This window comes from Agelaius tricolor, unplaced genomic scaffold (genome assembly GCF_023055355.1).
Source record: "Agelaius tricolor isolate 1412-34295 unplaced genomic scaffold, bAgeTri1.0.p SCAF_15, whole genome shotgun sequence".
Taxonomy (NCBI): Eukaryota; Metazoa; Chordata; class Aves; order Passeriformes; family Icteridae; genus Agelaius; species Agelaius tricolor.
This window is the reverse complement of record NW_027269275.1, coordinates 7,152,501-7,167,395: the sequence shown is the minus strand read 5'-3', so window position 1 is coordinate 7,167,395 and position 14,895 is coordinate 7,152,501. Positions and strand designations below refer to the sequence as shown.

At 40.5% G+C, this 14,895-nt stretch overlaps 1 protein-coding gene across 8 annotated transcripts in view; it reads left to right on the top strand.

Annotated features, from left to right (window-relative positions):
• The window catches only part of ZNF536 (zinc finger protein 536), a 344,409-nt gene that overhangs the window by 147,455 nt on the left and 182,059 nt on the right, over positions 1 to 14,895 (top strand). For 6 of the 8 annotated variants that reach the window (XM_071440306.1, XM_071440308.1, XM_071440305.1 and 3 more), the window contains exon 6: positions 11,045 to 13,216. In XM_071440306.1, coding sequence (XP_071296407.1) covers positions 11,047 to 13,216 — 2,170 coding nt within the window. In that variant the 5' untranslated portion in view covers positions 11,045 to 11,046. Of the gene's footprint in view, positions 1 to 4,133; positions 4,273 to 6,363; positions 6,447 to 11,044; positions 13,217 to 14,895 lie in introns of those variants that run through there. The other 2 variants (XM_071440309.1, XM_071440310.1) reach the window with 2 other exon arrangements.

Below are 14,895 nucleotides of genomic sequence, written 5' to 3'. Positions count from 1 at the left end.
AATAATCTCACTGCAACAGGTAGAGAGGATTTTAAATCAGCTGGGAAAATACAGGCAAATACCCTGAGTCAGTTACTTTTAGCAGAGATGTTCCTGTTTGGGGTTGCCTTCCTCCCTCTGAAAGAGTAGTATGATGCATTTCTTTTTGCTCCTTTAAAAGTACATATGATAAAGAGCTTGATTTCTGGAGACTCCTGCCCCCAGGGTGGGTGTCTTAGCAGTCTGTGACTGCTAACCACACCCTGGTAAGCCTGAGCCACTTGTATCAGTGGGAAAGCAGCTTAGGAGGTCCAAGTTGGCCTTAGAGTTCCCAGCTCTGCTCTTGTGTTGATGACAGTGATCAATTAATAAAGTTAAATGACAGAAGCAGTGATGTATCAGTAAGAATATAGGCAGAACAGAACACCAATGCAATAAAGGGGATTTGTGTTTTCTTCTGCTTCATTTTACTTGGTATTATTTAAGTACATTTTTTTCATGCCTTAGTCTGTGTGGTATTTCCTCATCTATCTTTTCCACTTAATTCTTTAACGAGTTTTTTCTTTCTGCTTTTTGGGAGACCGCAAACACAAGGGGTATTCTGAGAAATGTTTGCTCTATTTTTCCAGCATTAACCTGCTTCTAGTGTCCCTGCCTATTTCAACTGCATCTTTTACTTCATCTCATTCCACTCAAACTTTAAGCCTTTCTCAGCTTTATCCTTTTTTTTTCTTTTTCCCCCTGGAAATTAGTATTAAACTAATATGATGAGTAATAACTCATCAAAGCCACTTGTATCTAAGAATCACTATGACCATCTAAATTATGTGTGGTATTTTTTGTCACCAAGTCTATGTGTTATAGGGAGAAGAAAAATATATCAGTTGGATTGAGGGAAGATAGAAGTTGGAGATAGAAAGTATTAACAGCCAAGGATCTCTGTTTTTAAAAAAAAAAAAACCAACAAAAATCTCTAGTATTTTAAACAAACAAAAAAAATTTATGCTGACAGGTTTGCCATGAGTTAAAAAACCCTGTCTATTCAGCAGTCAATTATGTTTGATAAAGGAAAGCTATCTGGCATACTGGACTAAGCAATGGGAGTCAAGAGTTCTGGATGCTGTCCCTGGCTTCTTTACAGAGGATGAGCCATCTATTTAAGTCAAGATACATGGCAAGCTTTTTCCTAAATGAGATGTGGAAATGATCAGTTTGGGATACTTATTTCTACAGTGCTGAAATTCTGAAAACCTTGGTCCCTTTATGCTCTTTGGGAGCACAGAAATTGGGCAAGTTACTTCTGAATTTTTACCTGTTTCCACTTCCATTGTATTAAGATGTTGGATGTTTCTGTACCCAACAAAGAAACATTTAGCAAAGGTGTTCCTCTCCTCTCCTCTCCTCTCCTCTCTGATTGAATTGATCACAGCGTGCTTTGGGGTTCCATGTGCTGGAGGCCTTTAGGGAATGCTGGGGCAGGAGCTGCTGGGGAGAAAGGAGGGGCTCTTTCCACATCTGTCGTGTGGCCCTTTATGCTTTTCATGGGGGTGATTTTTTTTTTAAATGTTGTTTTTTCCTTAAATATACTGACCTTGAAGAATGCAGCAATTTATCTTTTCATTTTCTCTATATTTCTTCCTCTTTTTTGTTCCCCATTTAGAATTATTGGAAGTAAAATAAATGCAGTGCTATTATATATGTACTTTAGGAGTATGTATTATCACATATATTCTCTTTCATGTGCAACAGGTTACACGAGATTTAATATATTAATCTTTCTTTTTTCTTAAAACACTTTCTTAGGCACGTAGTTTCTGTCTTGATGTCATCACAGGTAGCCCATATGCTTAGTGATGCATTGTTTTGTCTACAGTCTAACTCAATAGCATGCAATTTGGAGCATCCTTAATTATCCTACAAACCATTTTGTGATAATGAAACCAAATATGGTGTAGACTTGGCTGACATCTCTGTGATATTACTTGGCATACCAAATATTTCTATTTCAAATATAAATTGGTTACTGCTTCTTCAAAATATGCATTCTATTAATTAAATCTATACTTGAGACATCATCCCCCCACCTCCCAAGCTGTTATAAGTATTCTCTCTCTCCTTGTTCTGTATGCAGATAGGGTTGCGTATAGGCTCTCTAATTTGACAAAAAATAGGCTAACCTTGGGTTCTTTCAGTTCTACAACCACAGTTGAGTGTGCAGAGTCTTTCCATATAAGTAGGTCTTTTGTTCCACTAGAGCAAATGACTTAATTTCTTAGAAAGCTTTTTTTTTTTTTTTAAAGGTTTAACTGTAACAGTCTTTACCTAATAGACCTGGGATTGCAGGGAAGTGATTAATGTGAATTAAAGGATCTCTGTGACACAGGACTAAAGGACAGAATTACGGTGCTGTTGTTGTTGACAATCCCACTCGTGCAATTTAATTCCTCCCTAAACCAGATTCCCAACATTTTGCATAAATGTTAAAGGAAAAGTCTAACTGGACCACATACTTTTCAAAACTCTATTCAGGGATGTTCTGTTTATGCATTTTCCTGGGCAATGAGTGTCTTTGTCCCTTGAAATCCATCTATTTATTGCAGTGACACCTACTGCTGAGAGAGCTGATCCGCAGCAGGCTCGGATCCTGTTAAACTTGGCCAACAAGCACTTTGTGACTCAACCAGCAGATGTTTCTGTGGCTCAGGTCAAAGGCAACTTATGGACTCGGGTTTTTTTGCTTTGCTCCAAGCATTAAGTGCCAGGAAAGTCAACACTAGGTACAGACAGTTGACCTGACCAGTAGCAGGAGGAACTGAACCAGGCCCCAGAGGATCTGCAAAGACCAAAGCATTAGTCTGTTGAGCCACTGTGCTGGCTACAGTCCAGCAGTTTCAGACAACTGACTATCTGATTGCATGCCTGGATTTTAGTAATGATTTCACATACTTATTTGATGATTTGTATCCAAGCTTATGCTTCTGACAGGTGCCCTTGCAAACAAAATCTCGCTGGGCTATCACATATGAATATTTCACAGTCAATCATACTTTGATCTTTGGGACATATGTGCGTGCATTTGACATTATATTTAGCTGTGCACAAAATCTAAGTCTAAGCCTTTGTGAAATGAAAAAAAAAATCATCAACTCATCATTACAGTTTTGGATTTAAGTTGTTTCAAACTGTGCTTTGAGTTCTGTGGTCTTAAGTCTTCTTTATTGATCTCTTTGTAATTGGTTCAGGGGGCCTGATCCTCCTGTCCTCACCAAGCTGAAATGCTTGGCCTTTTATTTGGAACTTCCCTGTGTGAGGAATGCAGGATTAATAGGGTCAACATTATGTATCTTTTAATGTTATATAATGGGTTAGAGCGTTGCAGACTTCCAGTGCAGTGCAGTGTCCTCAGATGAGAATCGGAGATTCAGAGCCCTTTCCATGCTGTAAAAATTACAAAAAAATTAAATAATAAATGTGCTTTGTAGAGTCTTCCAGGCATTTTATTATTTTATTTGTACTCTGTGATGGTAAAGTGGTTCATTAAAAGCTTAATTTTAAGGTTTCTTCAGTCTGATGTGGATGCCAGTTAGATTAATTAAAGTGAATGATCAGATAGGAGCTACAGGAAATTGATCAAATTGGAGAGGGTTTAATCAGTTGTATACATTCCAAATTACATGAAAATAACAAATTTACTTTAAAAAATGCTGTTTCTAAAGTAACAGAAGCTTTAGTTTAATGAAGCATTCCACAAATAAGGCTCCAATATGAATTTTGGTATCACTCTTTTCTTTACTTTTACCATCAAAAGATCACTAGGAAAAAAAAAGTAAAATGAGAATCAATGTTTATAAGCTAAGAAATAATGATCCCAGATGCAACCAGTGCCTGGAAAAAAAAAAAAAACATGATTTTTTTTTATTTTTTAATCTACTGAACTTTCAGTAGCAATTATTTATCCTTCTCTTCTTTGGATCTGACTTCTTAAGTATATGCAAGTGAAATAGAATAAATAAGGAGGAAAACAGATTTTGCTAAGTCACATGCAAAGTAGCAATAAATCAAACAGCTTGTCTGCATTCTTCTAATCTTTCTATTCTAATCTGTGAGTGAGATTTATAAATGACCTCTCCTCTCCTCTGTGCTCATCTTCCTAGATTGTGATCACAAACGGTTCACAGTCCTCCACTCCATGGGTGCTACCAACCAAAGACTGCTCTGGTGATTTATCTTCCACTGATCAGTTATCAGTCCCAAAGGCTGTGCTAACTAGAAAGTACCCTGCAGATGTAACAGGTATTTTAGAAAGCCACTCTCTTTCCAGCCCAGAGCAAAGGCAGTACAGCCTCAGCAAACCATTTTCTGTCTGCTAATGACTTTTGAAACTTCAAAATCCCTCTGCTAACCCTTCTTTAAGACATAAAAACTGTTGTGGAATGAGTTGGCTCTGTTGTTACTAAAGGAGTACTTTGTTTTGGAATCAATAAGCAGCTTGTTTAAATATCAGCACTACAAAGCAGCTACAGTTTTGTCAAATGCCTTCCCGGCTGCCCCCTGCGTGGTCCCGGTGCTGGAGGATGGGTGATGGTGTGGGGCTGTGGGATGGGGCAGCCCTGGAGGCTCCTGGGCTGTGGGATGGGGCAGCCCTGGAGCCTCCTGGGATAGGGGATGGGGCAGCCCTGGAATCTCCTGGGATATGGGATGGGGCAGCCCTGGAGCCTCCTGGGATATGGGATGGGGCAGCCCTGGAGCCTCCTGGGATAGGGGATGGGGCAGCCCTGGAATATCCTGGGATAGGGGATGGGGCAGCCCTGGAGCCTCCTGGGATATGGGATGGGGCAGCCCTGGAGGCTCCTGGGGCTGTGGGATGGGGCAGCCCTGGAATCTCCTGGGGCTGTGGGATGGGGCAGCCCTGGAATCTCCTGGGATAGGGGATGGGGCAGCCCTGGAGCCTCCTGGGGCTGTGGGATGGGGCAGCCCTGGAATCTCCTGGGGCTGTGGGATGGGGCAGCCCTGGAATCTCCTGGGGCTGTGGGATGGGGCAGCCCTGGAGCCTCCTGGAGCTGTGGGATGGGGCAGCCCTGGAATATCCTGGGATAGGGGATGGGGCAGCCCTGGAATCTCCTGGGGCTGTGGGATGGGGCAGCCCTGCTCCCCCAGAGCTCTGGGCAGGCTGTGCTCTGCTCCTGCACCAAACCAGCTCTCAGGAGCTGCGAGTTACAGGTGCTCTGCAATGCCTACAAAGCCTAAATGTGCTAATGTCACTAATGGTGATAGCCAATTACCAAGCTGGCCTTAATAATGTTTAAATAAAAACAAATAAGATAGGACACATTACCTGTAGGCCAACTTTCTTTTTTTAAAGACATCCTGTTATACTCCAGAAACCATATATTTTCCTGATATAATTATATTATACCCCAAGGAACAGGACACCTACTTAACAAAAACTCCTATGAAGTCGATGCAATTACTCTATTTTACATAAGTAAAATGAGAATAGAATTTGGCCTAATGTTTATTTCATTTTATCAGACTGGATAATGCTGTCCTGGTGGCATTAAATACAGCTGATCTCTCCCTCCCCTTCCGTGCACACATGTTTTTGTTAAAATCTAACTATTTACATCTATGTCTCTTAGTATTGCCTACAAATCAGTCAAAGAAGAGTAGGTCATTTATCCTGCCCTACTGTTTATATATTAATCATCTGGCAAATAAACTGCTCAGTATCCTACCCACCTCAGTAATATTTGTGATGTAATTTGTTTGGATGCCCAAATGTCACCAGCGTTGATTGTAAGAGATGAAAAAAATGTACTTGCTCAGCACACCAAGCTCTGGGCTAAAATGTAAGCATGAAATCTCTGGTTTATTTTTGTAATAATGTTTACAGCTGTTTAATGACCCTGAAAGGGTTCAGTAGTCTGGTGTTCTGTATTTCTTAACAGGAGTGTATTATGCTTATAACAGCTTTAGTTCAACTGTTTCGGCTGCAACAATAAGAACAATATTTAATAAAAATTCAATATATATTCTGATCTCAGCAATACCTGTTTACGAGTTGCTAAGAACTGAAGCAGTCTGTATTGGAGTATTTAGAATTTGCCAGTGGACCACAAGATAATGTAGATATATGTGAATTTTTCTAGCTGGAAAGATAAATACCAGGTCTATATTCTGAAAGCATAAGTAACAGTGTGTGTAGCTCTAACTGCTCAGAGGATCAGGGCCAGAGCGAGCTTGTCGTTTAAACACGTGAGCTTGTAAAGCATTACTTTGCTTACTGAACTGTAAATCTTTTAACTAACCTAATCTAAGCTATAATAACAGCACAACAGTGGCTTTAAAATGACTGTTTTCTCTACAGCACTGAAGAGGGGAGAGCTTCAGTGTGTGTGTGTGTCCAGCAGGAATGAACAGGTGTAAATAAGAGCTGAATTTGGTCCATCTGTTTACAAAGATAACAGGTGTGTGTCTGCACATATGTGTCTGTATACAGATCTTCATGTGCCTGCATATGTTTACATGTGTGCCCAGGCATAGATTTATCTTTAAATTCTCTCATCCTGCTTGCCATATTTTTTTTTTCTCTGTTTCCAGCAAGAGGAAGCTCAGCTTCTCGTATTACATTAATGTAGTTGTGATGACAGGCATTTCTGGTGTTATAATTGGTTTTAAATTCCAGTAATCCATTTCAAATAGTTAAATAAAATCTGTGTGTTCAATTGAAATGGCTAAAGCCAGAACTTTCGCTATTGATATCACAGGAAATAGTCTTGAGGGCAAAAATGTGAGTGAAATCAAAATAACTATTAGTATCATCAAAGGGACTTGAATGTCTCACTGTACCTTTATGTAGGAGATGAGAGAGAGTATTTTATAATATCTGTATCCCATAGTGAGTTTCATAAGCTGAGCTCCTGCTCAGAGGAGCAGGATCCTGCACACTGGGTACAGTTTGTGGCCAGATGGCCTTGGCTGGTTGGTGTGTTGCCTCCCAAGGGTGCAGAGTGAACCCAGCTGGGTGTAGCCTGTGTCTGCAGCGGGGTCAGTTTGGGGCTTTTTGGCCACAGCAACTCACCTGGGCAAGAGCTGAGGGTTTCTTTAGGTTAGAAAGGGCAGCCCATGACTCCTGATCCCAACACGCTCCGGTGCGGTGCCATGTCTTGAGACACTGTCTTTACCCAACATTTGAGATAATTAAAGGTCAGAAATTTACTAAATAAACTTCAACAAATATATTTTGAATTCTTTAACAATCTCAAATTTGATTTGCAGTTCATTTTGTAAACATTTGTTAACTACAGAGAACATTGTGCTTCTGTTCCCAGCACGAGAGATGGCAAAACATTCTGTGCCTTTCCTTATATGAGAGATCAGGATCATGAAAATAATGTGATAGACTATATATTAAACAATTGAAAGCTAGAGGTCTTCCCTATCATGGAGCATCAAAGTAGCACTTATAAATTGACTTTTCCAGATTTTTTATTTTTGTATACCTTGACACCAAGGTGGGTACCATGAACTGCAGGGGCCCCAGAGGGGAATGAAAGCCCCTTACTCCCCCTGGTGTAACCCTCTCTGGCCATAGATCTAGACAGGGATGATAGATAAAGAGGGAGAGAATGAAATTGCTAAATTTTTTTTTTTTAGAGAAATTAGGAAAATTAGATTGAGTTATCTAATTCATAGTGGAATGATGGATGAGGCTGTGTTTTGTTTCTGTCTTGCATGTGGATACAAGATGAGATTTTGGTAGGTTTTGCTGTGAAAGGGCTGAGGGATACCAGGAGTGGTTTCTGTGAAAGCTGAACAGTAGCAAGGTCCCTGTGTTCAGAAAAGCTGTGACTGGGCATGGCAGGAGGAGAAGTTCCACAGGGCAGTACTTTCAGTGCCTGCAGATGAGGGGGGAAATGCAGTTCAAGTGAAGAACACATCTTGAGATGGAGGTAGCTGGATCCCAGGAGCTGCACGGCTGGTCAGAGTGGGTGGCATTCAGAGCTGGTTGTTGCTCACTAGGCAGAGGCTTTGCTGACCTCTCTGCATATTTAATAAAAAATGTAAAACATTTGCCATGCCAAAAGATCCATGGGGGGGGGGGGGGGGGGGGGTCAGGCTCCCCTGACTTGATCCAAAATTATTAGTCTTTAAATGAGAAATTATGGATTTGGTATTCCTCTAAACTATTTTTTTTACTTGTTCTCTCAATATTCTACATTAAATATTTCTCTATGATTTTGGAAGACAGAAAATAGCAAAAAGGAAAAATTGGAAAACTTGCCATGTTCCAGCTACAACTGCTGTTACTTTATTAAAGTTATATTTGAAAAAGGAGCACAGAAACCTCAACCACAACTCCCCTCCCCAATCCAAATAACATTTGAACTGATGCTTAGGGTTAAACATCAGAATTAATAAATTCCACTGGGATCTGCCAGCATTTCCAAACTTTGATAGAGCATAAAATGCTAAAATTAACTACCCAAACCTCTCTGAGCATGTAAAAGCACCAGGTCCTATTGAGATCAACAAAAAAAAAAAAAAAAGAAATTTAGACTTTAGTTTTGAAGCTGTTATAGAATAATGACAATTCACAAAGGCCTTTCTAAACATTCCTCAGTGTTTGTGTGTGTCAGCACATGCTATGCATTTCTGGAATTGTCACGTTCTTGTTTGCCAGCGTGCCTTGTTTTAAGCATGGTGGGGAGAAATAACACTCCTGGGTATGTGGAATCCAGACAAAAAGTAGATTCAGGTTTTAGGGTTTCTCTTGCGTTGTTATTTGTGAGAATATTTGTTATTTTTTTTAAGAAGCACATAGGCAGATATTCAAAATCTCAGTTAACTTCCGGCAATGGCAGACCTAAGGACCACAAGTATTCAGTTGTTTAATTAATCCTTTTGAACATGAATTTGATTTGTTCCAAAAGTTAAGCAAACTTTCAAAAATTAAATAAAAAATAGAAGTGGTTTGTGTGTACCCACATTTTGAATGATTTTGTGGTCTGCTGCACAGAAAACTTGAATGGAAATTAAGAATTTTCCTTGTTTACTACATGGCCTTGGGTGAACACCTGGCTTGATTATGTTCTCCTACTCTCTACTTTTGGAAATCAGATACTGCAAGCTAAATTTAAGTGGAGTCCTTTTATAGACTTCATTTCTTTATATTTTTATGAATAACAACATTGACAGCAGGCAAATAATGGGCCCCCAATATGTGACCTAAATCAGACTGTTAAATTTTGAAAAAGATCTGTTATGTATATGGGCAAAATTAGGTAGCCCTTGTTCTTTTTTAATACACATGAATACAACTCTTTCCTGTACTTACAAGATCTGCCTTGTGTCACAACCTCAGTCATCTTGTCAGGAGCAAAGAGGTCTCCCCTCAAAGACCTCCCATACTTTGTTTTTAGGCCCTGATCCTGCAAATACTTAATCATGTGTGGAACTTTGCTTTCAAGAGTCACCCTTTGAAGTCTACTGGACTGCTCCCATGAGCACAATTACATGCATTTTAAGTGTGTGCCAGATCTGGACCTTGCATTGTCTATCAAGTGGCCACTGTGGAGCTGTGTGAGGAGTGGAGTCCAACCAGGGTGTGCCTGGAGCCTTTGTGGAGGACACAGGGAAAAAATGCTTTTGGCTAAAGCCAAAGAGAGGAGTGACCAAATTAATTTTTTAAGAACCTATAGAATTCAGTGGTTTTGAGAGTGAATAAAGTGTCATATCATGCCACTGAACAACAAAAATCTTAATTGTAGTCTAATATAATCTTATAGCATCATATAGTTTATGAATTAGTTATGAGAAACTTTATATTTTTAACAGAATTTTATAGATACATTATATCTGTATAGAGTAGAGAAATGGCAAGGATGGATTATTGTGGACAATTATGCAGACCAGAACAGAGCACTTGTGTTTAACAAACAGCTCTGAATTCTAATTTCCAGCAATATACATAGTGTAGCTACAATTTGTAGTCATTACTGTGTATTAGGAAAGTTATTAGAATTCTTAAACTTGTTGAGGCTTTCCACAACACCTTTCCTAGATTTTAATTGGTTTTATCTAGTTCCATAAGAGAGCTCTTTAAAACAAATCAAAGTGTCTTAAATCACATGTATCACCCATCGAAGGACAGAGATATTCCTTCTGTAATCTGGCAAGTTTTCCTAGGAACAGAAATCTGAAGGTTCTCAACGATGAATTAAAAGACTTGGCAGAAGATAATTTATGTGCCTTTTGATGAGCTCACTTTCAAAATGACAAAATAACAATGTTTTGTAACAGAAGGGTTAAATCTTAATCTCAGAGGTTTACAAAGCTGCTAGTCGCAGTCTCCTTAAAATTTAATATACCTCGTTAATGCTTACTTGCAAACACTGAAGGATTTTTATGATTATAATCATGTGTTACAGCACCTAGTACTGTTTCTAAGCAGCATACTAATCAGCTTAATGAGATATTACTGCACTTTTTGTTGACTAAAGCAAAATCCCTTTTATTGTTCTAAAGCTTGTCCTTTATTTTTTCCCAAAACATTATCTTGTTTTATTGTACACCAGTAAATATCATACCATCGGTTTTTTGTCAAATCATAAAACTATCTTTCTCATTGTAGAATGTGTAATATATTGAATATGGTTAATGGAACTGAAAGTTACAAATGGATTTCTATTTTGGGGGGTTTTTTTGCTGGCTTTTTAAATGAAAATGGGAGATGCATAAGATTTCTTTTTTTATAGGTTTAGAAATGCAGACAGGTGCAGTTTCACAAGAAGGACAAGGGAGGTGGTAAATGCCTTTGCCCCTTCTGTAATAATTAGATTTTGAAATTGTTGCATATTTTAAAATAGTAATGCATAGTTCTTGGTACACATGTATGATCAAAACTGTGTAGCACAGTTGGCACTTAATACACTTTTAATTGTTTTTACACTAATTCTTTTGCATTATTATGAGTAGGTAAAACATAAAATGCAAATTGTACGCCAGTGATTCAATGCTTGTAGCTCTTTCACAGTCTGAATCTAAAATATCTTCTGATTTTCAGAGATGGAGGAAGCTAGTTTGTGCCTTGGTGTTTCTTCAGCTGTGCCAGAAGCTGACGCCCATCTCAACAGCACCATACTCAATGGGCAATATTCAATGAGTCAGAAGCTGCACCAGATCACTTCCCAGCTCAGCCATGCCTTCCCAGAGCTCCAGAACAGGCAGAATCCCGAGGAGAAGGCGTCAGTGCCACTAGAAGACAAAAGTCACATGTCCATAGCAAACCAGCCCATCAGCAGCCAGATGGCCCTGCTGGCAAACCAGCTCAACAGAGAGGTGGACACCAGCTTGAACGGGCGTGTGGATCTGCAGCAGTTCCTCAATGGACAGAACCTGGGGATTATGTCTCAGATGAGCGACATTGAGGATGACGCCAGGAAGAACAGGAAGTACCCCTGTCCCCTGTGCGGGAAACGCTTCCGCTTCAACAGCATCCTCTCGCTGCACATGCGCACCCACACTGGAGAGAAACCCTTCAAGTGTCCCTACTGTGACCACAGGGCAGCTCAGAAAGGCAACCTGAAGATACACCTGCGTACTCACAAGCTTGGGAACCTTGGCAAAGGTCGTGGAAGGGTCCGAGAAGAAAACAGACTTCTGCATGAGCTGGAGGAGAGAGCGATTCTTCGGGACAAGCAGATGAAGAGCAGCCTCCTGCAGCCACGACCCGATGTGAAAGCACAGCAGCACACCCAGCCCATGCCGCTAGCAAACTGCAACTTGTCTGTGCCACCTAATCACAACACACCTGATATTTCAAACCCTGTTCCCTCTCCAAAGCCAGCCAGCGTCCAGGAAGAGGTTGTTGCTCAGACAGCCGGGTTCAGATGCACGTTTTGCAAAGGCAAGTTTAAGAAGCGAGAAGAGCTGGACAGGCACATAAGGATCCTACACAAGCCTTACAAGTGCACTCTGTGTGACTTTGCTGCCTCGCAGGAGGAGGAGCTGATCAGCCACGTGGAGAAGGCTCACATAACTGCAGAGTCAGCACAGGGCCAGGGCTCCAACGGGAATGGGGAGCAATCCACCAATGAGTTTCGTTGCGAGGTGTGTGGCCAAGTGTTTAGCCAAGCCTGGTTCCTAAAAGGCCACATGAGAAAGCACAAGGATTCCTTTGAACACTGCTGTCAAATCTGCGGGAGGCGATTCAAAGAGCCTTGGTTTCTTAAAAACCACATGAAAGTTCACCTGAATAAGTTATCTGTAAAGAACAAATCTCCTAATGATCCTGAAGTACCTGTCTCCATCAGCAGCATGTCCCAGGAAGCTCATGCAAACTTGTATTCAAGATATCTGTCATGTTTGCAGAGTGGCTTTCTTCCCCCTGACAAGGCGAGGTTGAGCGAACAAAATCAGATCTACAACAAAGGAGATATGCCCATGAAAGAGAAGGAAGTCTTGGGGAAGCTCCTTTCCCCCATTTCTGGCATTGGCCACAGCATTGCTGAAGGGGATAAACATTCTTTATTGGGCTGTCTCAATCTGGTGCCTCCTCTGAAATCCAGCTGTATAGAAAGGTTACAAGCTGCCGCCAAAGCAGCAGAGATGGATCCAGTAAACAGCTATCAGGCCTGGCAGCTTATGGCAAGGGGAATGGCCATGGAACATGGCTTTTTGTCTAAAGAGCAGCAGATACAGCGCAGCCACGAAGACACTTTGGCAAATGCTGGAGTTATGTTTGATAAGGAGAAGCGGGAGTATGTGTTAGTAGGAGCAGATGGCTCTAAGCAGAAAATGCCTGCTGATTTGGTTCACAGCACTAAAATGGGCAATCAGAGAGACTTGCCAAGCAAACTAGACCCTTTAGAAGGCAGTAGAGATTTTTTGTCACATGGTATGAACCAGGGACTCGATTACAACTTACAAAGTCATGGAAACATAAAAGAAAAGCCAACTGAATGCCCGGACTGCGGAAGGGTTTTTAGAACATACCACCAAGTGGTCGTTCACTCCAGGGTCCACAAAAGAGACAGGAAAGGAGAAGATGAAATAATTCAAGGTAGTCTCGATGAGCGGCGTGGGTCTGGAAGTGATCAAGAGTCTCAGTCTGTCAGCAGGTCGACAACACCAGGGTCCTCTAACATTACTGAAGAAAGTGGAGTAGGTGGGGGTCTCTCGCAGACAGGGAGTGCTCAGGAGGACAGCCCTCATCCTTCCTCACCCTCCTCTTCAGGTATGATAACTTCTTCTTCCCTCTCTGCACTGAAAGCTTCATAGCTGTATTTGGAATCATGGCAGTAAAGTAGTTTATGCATTCTCTTGTCAGGTTGTTTCCTACAGTCCACAGGGATGTGCTATTATTTGCCAGAACATCTGTGTTTGGGTTCCTGCAAAGCCTTTGAGGTTAATTCTCTGCTCACCCTTTTCCCCTCCAAGGGCAGCAGGTTTCCCAGCCTTTCAGCTGACACCTTCCTGCCCTGCAGGGTCTGAGCAGCCACCAATGGCTGTGCCTCTTCCAGGGCCTCTCCCTCCTGGTTTTGGAAGGTGGTTTTCTCCTCCTCTTCTATTCATGGTGTCTCTCTTGCAGATCCTGCCCTGTCCTCTGTGTAAAAGGGTGAGGAAAGATGCCTTCTTGAGCTGCAGATAATAAACTGCATGTTGGCTCCCCTCTCTGATTGCCCTCCCTCTGACAGCCATGTCAGTTCCTTAGCTATGTCCTTATACCTGGCCACTGGGCTGATTAAAAAGAGATTCAGAAATACAAATTACTAACCTTTTGACAATCTTCTAACTTATGTGCAGATTTTAACTTGTATGAAGCCTTCTGCTTAATTCACACCCGTTTGAAAGTACAAGAAAAAACAGAAGTCAGACTGAAACATTTTAATTGTATTATATGTCATGTTACTTGCTGTGTATAAAATAGCAAAGCAGATAATATTTCATTGGAGATCTCTATAAAATATTGAGCTTCCTGGTACAATTTTTAAAGTTACTAGCCTATGACTGCTGAAATAAAATCTCCAAGTAATAACAGGTAAGATTTCTGGCCTCATGTATATTTCCAAAGTCACTTACTAATGGATAGTAAATTGAAAGTTATATCTTCAGCCCTTTATAAAGAAAGCACCTCACTAATACTGTAATCATTCTGCAAGCCTAACAACAGAGGAAATCATGCCATAACAAATACTCTGTTACTAATGGCAACATTGATTTCTGCAATCAGCCATTAAGTCTAGAAAATGAAAGACAGTTTGAGGTACCTTAAGGCATTACATTGCCCACTGTTAAAGAGCTGGTAGCAGGCTGTTGAGGGTAATTCTTTTTAGCTTTTTTTCCCCCAGTTTCAATAAATATTTTAGTATTGGAGGCAATTCACTGTTACAGTTATTAAGTATATGCCAGTTTACTTTTGTTGTTCTTGTCATGCTCCAGTATACTCTACTTCTGAGGCCAAATTAATATAAAAATAGTGTTAGTTTGCTGGCTTATTACAAACCAGTAAAGAAATTGTTAAGACACACAAATCTGCACTCCACATTCCACAGATTCCTATAGTACTTAATGCTGTTGTTTAAATACCCATGAAACACAGTCTACTCTTAGAGTCATAGCCTTGTTTGCAATTTATTACTGGGGAGACACATTAGAAAATTCTATGTAGGAACAAGGCTAACAGGCAAGAGCTAATTTCATACTATATATAGTTGTTGAGATTCTTTTAAGAGGATTGAAAATATGTCAGGATGAAGAAGATTATTTTTCTAACTTTCACTTTAAAAAATCCTACACATTGTTGAGGGGGGGGATACTCTTTATTATAAAACAGAGTATATTTATTATATTCTTTATTATCGTCACTTCTGTTTTGCAATGCCATAGAACAATCAGAAAGAAAAGATCCTGAAA